At 56.2% G+C, this 7,812-nt stretch overlaps 1 protein-coding gene across 1 annotated transcript in view; it reads left to right on the top strand.

Annotated features, from left to right (window-relative positions):
• Nucleotides 1–868: 868 nt before the first annotated feature.
• The window catches only part of GAREM2 (GRB2 associated regulator of MAPK1 subtype 2), an 11,730-nt gene continuing 4,786 nt past the window's right edge, over nt 869–7,812 (top strand). The window contains 3 exon segments of the mRNA XM_015566430.1: nt 869–1,165; nt 6,875–7,005; nt 7,698–7,810. Of these exon segments, the coding sequence (XP_015421916.1) occupies nt 976–1,165; nt 6,875–7,005; nt 7,698–7,810 (434 nt within the window). The 5' untranslated portion in view covers nt 869–975.

Below are 7,812 nucleotides of genomic sequence, written 5' to 3'. Positions count from 1 at the left end.
TTCTCCCCTCTTCTCGGAGGTCCCCCCGAGTGGAGGAGACTGTGGCAGGGGGTGGAGAGGGGCTGCCCATAAAAGACCCAGGAATCAGCTCCTCCAAGCCCTGCCGTTCTCCTGGCCTGAGTGACTCGGGGCTCTGGGGGGCCCTCACAGCTAGACCTACAATGGGCAGCCCCATCTGGACTCTCTCCATTCTCCAACCTGACCCTCCTGGCCTGGCCTGTCCTGGGCACTGACATGGGGGCTGAGCATTCTGCTACTGTGAGTTCTGGTGGTTCTGAGGCCCAGCTTAAGTGTCTGCTGCTCAGTAGTCTCCCTTCCTCACCCCATCCTCAGCTAGTTTGCTGCTCCCTTCTGTGAGCCCAGACAACCTCCACTCAGTGCCTCCCACCTGGCCTATATTCTCTGTTCACATCTCTTTCCACTTCCCCCCAGGCCTACGGGGTCCTGGAGGGCAGGGACTGGGCTCATCTGCTAGGAGGGCCTGGGACAGCAGGCAGTCCAATCAGCTGATGAATGAAGAACAGCTTCTGGGCTGGTTGCTCAGGCCACATCGGGAGCCCGAGCCCTGAGAGAGGGCCTTGACTCAGCTGTGAGGCCACAGCTGGCAGCCCCGTCTGTCCCTAGAGCAGTGATGGCAAACCTATGACACGCGTGTCAGAGGTGACACGCGAACTCATTTTTTTTGGTTGATTTTTCTTTGTTAAATGGCATTTAAATATATAAAATCAATATCAAAAATATAAATCTTTGTTTTACTATGGTTGCAAATATCAAAAAATTTCTATATGTGACACGGCACCAGAGTTAAGTTAGGGTTTTTCAAAATGCTGACACGCCGAGCTCAAAAGGTTCGCCATCACTGCCCTAGAGCATTGCTGACCTGGACAGGGGCCATGGGGAGCTGTCCTCAGGAAGGGTCTTAGGGAGAAGGTCAGGAGGTCATCTTGCCTGTTCTCTCCTCTGACCCTCCTCCTAATGTTCTCTTTTTCTCTCCTTCCTCTTCTGTCCTTCTTCCCCTTCCCAGGGGAGTATGCTGAGGGCGTCAGTGAGCGAGACATCCTGCTCATTCACTCCTGCCGCCAGTGGACAACAGTGACGGCCCACACCCTGGAGGAAGGCCACTACGTCATCGGGCCCAAGATTGACATCCCCCTGCAGTACCCAGGTGTGCCAGCCGGGGACAGATGGTGTAAAGCTGGTGGGGGCGGTAGGCTGGAGGGTACTGGGTAGGGGAGGTTTGGGGGAAGCTGTTGGTGACTAGCCTTTCCTTAGAGCCCCAGGGAGGCGTGAGGACGGGGCTGGTGACCAGGGTTAGGGTTGGAGTTAGGGCCCAGTGGTTTTTCTACTCTTGTGTAGAGTCCTGGATCTCTGGTTGCAAACCCCTGATTCACATTTTATTTTAAAATAGATTGTAAACAGATTTTAAAAACATCCTCACTCTCTAAAATGCTACACATCTAACCTTCACCCTCACCAGAGACCTTTGGTATTGTACCGCCAGCCGCCTCATTAACCCTTTTTTGTATAGATCCTCAGAACATTTCCTGCCAGCATCTTCTCAGTACTGTGCAACCAAAAACACTTCAGAAATGGCCCGGCCGATGTGGCTCAGCAATTAGAGCATCGCCCCTTTGCACTGAAGGGTCTTAGGTTTGACTCCTGGTCAAGGGCGCCTACCTGGGTTTCGGGTTCACTCCCCACCCCAGGCCAGGGTGTGTGCAGGAGGCAACCAGTTGATATGTCTCTGTCACATCAATGTTTCTCTTTTCCCCTCTCTCTCTCAAATCAATAAAAACATTTTTAAAATCGTCAGAAACAAAGAGGTGCCCAGGCTGATAATCTGACTGCACCTGTAACTTTAGTCTTGATTTTCCCAATTGTTTTCATTGATGGACTTTATAAGTGAATGTTAACATTTTAGGCTTTCAAATAAGATTGTGCTAATGAACTTCCACTTTGATTTGTGTTCTATAGGATGTTGACGTCTTACGTAAGGTTCTGCACTGCACCAGGAAGGCAGGGCTGCTGTCCCCTGTGTGGGAGGGATGGGGTCTGGTGGTCTCATCCAGAGGTGCCCCCTGGAATGCCCAGGATCCCACAGAATTCCAGACACCGGGCTGAGCGCTTTCATCACTTCATTCTTGTGGGGAACCGGCAGGGCCATGGCATACTCAGCCCCAGGCGCCTCATGTGCCATGCCAGCTCAGCCTGGTTCAGTGACCCTGAGTTGGGGGGTGGACTAATGAACTTCCACTTTGATTTGTGTTCTATATGATGTTGACGTCTTATGTAAGGTTCTGCACTGCACCAGGAAGGCCAGCTCAGCCTGGTTCAGTGACCCTGAGTGGGGGTGGGGGGTGAAAGGATTGAGAAAAGACAGACAAGAGAATGAAAGCTGGGTCTCGGTGGGACGCTGCTCCCTGATGAGGAGACAACGACAGCGCCCACAAGCCCTGTCTTTATTTTATAGCAGATGCCACGAGGCAAAGCAGGGGCGTGATCAGGTTGTTTACTGCATTCTCGTTTCAACCTCACTCAGCTACATGCACCTGAACTCTAGCACAAGGCACGTGGGGCCACGTGTTTGGACCATAGGTTCAAGCTTACAACCACAGCCGTTGGCTATAATTGTGCTGGAGGGCCCTGCCCTTCAGCTGGGACTTGCACGTGGCAGTGAGAGGACCCTGTCCTTTCATTAGTCCGAGGCTGGAACCTGGCCCAAACACCGTAGCCGCGCCCCACACATTCTCACAGCGAACCTGTGACAGGGTCCTGTCAGCTCCGTGTAACTCACACGGAAAACGGCCCCCGAACACCAGTAGCTTGCCCAGTTGTGTGATTTAACTGCTACCTGCTCCTCTCCACCCCCAGCAGATGTTGGGGACCCTTTGGGCGGGGAAGGCTCACAGCCCCTTCCTGACGGTACCGCTGTTTCCCCTCTGGCCCTGCCTGGGTCCCCCCGAAGCCAGTGGGACAGGACTCGGCCCTTTACCTGCTTCGGCTCTTTCCAAACTACCCTGGGAGGTTGGTGCCCCGGAGTCTCACACCCCTTTTAAAAGATTAGGAAACGCTCCAGGGTCTTTCGGACCTGGGCCTGGGCCTGGAGCCCGGGAGGGGTTCGCTGCAGCCAGAAGCTTCCCAGCCTGGGAGAGGTCCCAGGTCTTTTCTTGGGATAAAAAGCAAAGATTAGAAATCGTCCTCAGGGACTGAAGTGTGACTGAAGGGAGTGTGCCATTTCAGTGTATGTCATTACAAATTTGGGAAACCAGGGCATAGAGCCTTCTAGGGAACTGTGGGGGCTCCAGCCCTTTTCCCATGCCTTCTGGTGCTCCCCGAGTGCGTGTGTAGAGGGGAGGGCGTTCTGGGTGACAGCTGGCTGCAGGGATGTCGCAGCCCCAACTCCATCTTTCTGGTGGGCGGCTCCGGCCTGCCCGGATGGGGGAAGGGAGGTCCAGGCCCCTAGGAGGGAGAGGGCCCTGCCCGGCTGGTGGGTTAATGAGGAAGCTGAGTGCACAGCTCGCTGGTTCCTCTTAATGAATTAATAATAGGGCGGGCGGGAGCAGCCGGCCTCAGACCCTGGTGATGGCGGGGGAGGGGAGTTGGGCTGCGGGGCTTGGGGTGCTGCCCGGGGCCCACTGCCCAGGGGGTAGGGGTACCTGGCACCTCTGAGACAGCCCCCCCACAGTCCTGCCTGGGGCCGGGCTGCTTCCCCAGCGTTGGCGGCAGGGGGAGGGAGGGGGCGGGGGCGCATGAAGCAGCAGCCGATGAGCCCTGGGAGCTAAGTAGCATCTTTCATTTTACAGATGGGAAATTAAACAGTTTCCCCAGGTCACTCGCACAGCTGGGTGGTGGCAGAGCTGGGACGCAGCCCGGCCTGTCCTGACTCCACGCTCTGCATCTACCTGCCCTTATGAGCATCTGCCTGGGTCAGGTCTGGGAGGAGGGTGATAGGAAAGACGGCTTCTCGCTGGGAGGGACAGTCCTGTTCTGGGCGGCCAGGGGGAGGGGCAGGTGGGGTCAGCAGGTCCCCAGAGTCGTGGAGACCTCGGGTCTCACGGAGAGGGAGGCAGGAGAGGAAGCTGCCCCGGAGGGGCTTCAGGGGGAGGAAAAGGCTTCCAGGGGCCGGAGCATCATCCTGGGAAGGAGGCCGCCCTTCTTTCCTCCCGGCAGTGATGACCGGTGCTGGGCTCCAGGCTGCAGCCGAGGGGGCGGCGGGGGTGGCGTTGGCTGCCATGGTTACATCGATCCTCCCTGCCACATCCTCCCCTGGCTCCAGCCCTGACTTGGCTCCAGCTCTCCCCACAGGGGGCAGCGGGCATTTCTCCATGCCTGGCTGCTTGTGATGGGGGGAGGGGGTTGTGTGTGGATATGGGGGAGGAGATGGGGTGATGGGGGGACCACTCACTGGTGGATGGTAGCAGACACTGATTGCCGCTTCCTGACTGCAGGTCACTGCTCCTGGCCAGGTCCCCTCCCCACTTTATCCCTCTGCCCTCTAGGGCTGTGGCACATTCCAGGCCTCTTCCCACCAGGGTCTCAGACTGGGTAGGGCAGGACCTAGGCCCTGGGTCCTAGGGGGTCTTGGCCCAACTTTCTCCTGGGCACTGTCCCCTCCTTTCCTTGGCTTTCATTTCTCTTCCTGCGTCTAGGTGTTGGTGCTGTAGGCTCTGCCCTTGACCTTCTCCTCATACCCTGCACCAGGGGGCGGGGGGAGCTGCCTCTGGGTTTAGGGGCCCCAAGAACCCCTTGCACTGTATGCCAACTGTACGTGTTCATGCTTGGAGCGCACTGTGAGCATTTCTCTGAGCCATCTTACCTGCCCCCAGCGAAGCTGCCTGCCGTAGGCCGGTGGCCTTCGGTCTGTACTTCTGACCAGCTCCCCCAGCTCCTGCCCCACACCCTGCTTCTTCCAGGTTTCCAGTTGCTTTTTTTTTCTTTTCTCTTTTTCTTGAATTTATTGGGGTGACACTGGTTAACTTCCATCACAAAGATGCACAGGTTTGAGGTGCACAATTCTACAACACACCATCTGTCCACCCCAGTCCAGTCTCCATCCATCACCATTTATCCCCCGCCCCCCATAGCCTCCGGTACCCACACCCCTGGGTTTCGTTTTGCCTCAGAGCTCCGCTGGCTCCATTTCTGACCAGGCCGGTGGACTGAGTCCCTTCCTTCGCCCCGGACCCTCATAAGTCACTCCAGTCTGACCAGTCTCCTTCCACAAGCCTCTCGACATTCAGGGCCTTTTGGAGCGAGAAGCTGTTTCACCTCCTGTCATCACTCTCTCCGGTCCCACCCTCCAGGCACTCACCATGTGGGGCAGGCCGTCCGCTTTGGTGGCTCTGCTTCTGCTCCTTCTCTTTCTTCCACGTGGCAAGTCCATTCTGTCAAACCCTTTTCACTCTTAAGATCCCTTCAAGCTGCCAGGCAGCTTTCCCCCAACTCAGTGGTCCTCTAGCGCTTTTGTCACGGGTCTGTTGTCGCACTTGTCATATCCTGCCATCATTGGGCGCGCACTGTCACCTCCACTGTATCTGGAAGTCTTGGAAAGCAGACTGTGTTTTGCCCAGGTTTGCAGCCTCTGTTGGGCCTAGCGCACAGTGGGTGCTCCATAAGTGTTTGTGGCATGAACAAATGAATGGACTATGACTGAGGCAACCACCAGGAAGACTACAGAAGCTAAAGAGTCACCTTGTCTTCTCTCAGCCAGTCGTCCTCTCACCTACACAGCGCTCTTCTGTGTTAGGCCTGAGAAGGAGCCATCCGTCCAGGTGTCAGGGCAGTTCGCAGTGGGCACGTAAAGCATGTGGGGCCAGTGAGGTGAGAGAGTTCCACAGAGACAGCTGTATTGATTATCACCATTCTTTCTTTCTTTTTTTTAAAATATATTTTATTGATTTTTTTTACAGAGAGGAATGGAGAGGGACAGAGAGTTAGAAACATCGATGAGAGAGAAACATCAATCAGCTGCCTCCTACACACTCCCCACTGGGGATGTGCCCACAACCAAGGTACATGCCCTTGACTGGAATCAAACCTGGGACCCTTGAGTCCGCAGGCCGACGCTCTGTCCACTGAGCCAAACCGGTTAGGGCAATTTTCACCATTCTTTAAAGTCTGAATCCACTGGGGACATTTGCTGAGCCAGCCAACATGCATTGCCCTAGACTGCAAGTTGGGAAGGCCTCAGGGAGGGGGAAAGGGGGCAGATGGCTCTGGTGGGCTCAGATGAGAGGCCTCTGGGACAGTCGAGCTGAATGCTGGACAGGGGCAGGGTCTGGGAACAGAGCTGGGGTCAGAGTGGCTCTTCCTGTGCCTCCAAGGCCTGGGGCTGGGCCCCCGGTCTGCCCAGTGCATCAGTGTGGATCAGCAGCCCCTGGTAGATGCACAGCATGCCGGGTCCAGGTAGGGCCCAATATCATCTGCCCCCACATCCGCAGATGAGGACTTGGAGACCCAGAGAGGAGAAGGGACTTGTCTATGGGCATACCAAGCCAGAGTGGGGCTGGGACCAAGCTAGATGCCAGCATCCCCAGTACCACAGTGGTGTTCGGTCAGAGGCCAACTCTGCGTCCAAGTATGTGGGTTCTAGTTTGCATTTGGGTTTCTCTGGGGAGGCAGCTGCTAGCCTCAGCACACACCCACAGCTCTCCATGGGGTGAGGGCTGGGCTCTAGTGGTTAGAGATCTATGCTCACCTCCCCCTGAGGTCTGAGCCAGGTGACCCACGCTGCTACAAACCTGCCCTTCTGCCCACCTGAGTGCCAAAGCGGGCTGGCTGAGATGAGGGGAGCAATACGTGGGGACCCCGAGGTCTCTTGCCAGGCTCCCGGCAAGTGGGCCCACCCTAGCAGCCTGCATCTCCCCCTATGCAGGGAAGTTCAAGCTCCTGGAGCAGGCCCGGGATGTGCGGGAGCCAGTGAGGTACTTCAGCAGTGTGGAGGAGGTGGCCAGCGTCTTTCCCGACCGCATCTTTGTGATGGAAGCCATCACCTTCAGTGTCAAGGTCAGTCCTTCTGGTCCCAGGCATGGTGCCCCCATGCTGTCCCCTTCCCTTCAGAGCAACTCTGACCCTGGTGGGGTCCAGGAGGTGTCACAGTGTCACTTCTGACCGCCTCTTGAGGCCATTGGCACAAAAGGGCCCCGACAGATGAGCTGGATGTATGACCTTCTGGGCTGAAGAACTTCCTGCAAAAGGTATGAAGCAGGAGGAAGTGTGTGGAGGGCCGTGCCCTGACGTGGAGACCTTTCAGGGAAGTCTATCCTTGCATCCACTGGTAGGGGTGGTGGTGGGGGTGGGGACAGTGCAAACAGTCCCCCACTTGTGTACAGATAGCTCTTCATAAACCCTTTTCTTATCCATTAATTCTCAGTAGCCTTGTTGAATGGGTGGAGCATTATTACCCAAATTATAAAGATAATGATAAAAGTTATCACTTATTGAATATTTTCAAGGTATGTCACTATACATAGTCTATTTAATCCTTAGAGCAACTTTTCCAAGTAAGCTATTAGATGAGATAACCACGTGGCCTCTCTGGGGTGGAACGTGCGTCCCTAATACCCCCCTCCTACCCCCCCAGTCAAGTGCTCTTGTCTGGTCTCAGCCCTGGGGCTGCCCTCCTGGGTCCTGGAGAGCCTCCGGGGCTGGCTTTCCCTGGGGCCCCGGTGAGGCCTCACCACGTTCGGGATCCCCAGGTGGTGTCGGGAGAGTTCAGCGAGGACAGCGAGGTGTACAACTTCACGCTGCACGCGGGCGACGAGCTCACGCTCATGGGCCAGGCGGAGATCCTGTGCGCCAAGACCACCAAGG

The sequence above is a fragment of the Myotis davidii genome, unplaced genomic scaffold (assembly GCF_000327345.1).
Source record: "Myotis davidii unplaced genomic scaffold, ASM32734v1 scaffold238, whole genome shotgun sequence".
Classification (NCBI taxonomy): Eukaryota; Metazoa; Chordata; class Mammalia; order Chiroptera; family Vespertilionidae; genus Myotis; species Myotis davidii.
This window is presented reverse-complemented; position numbering and strand designations above follow the sequence as displayed.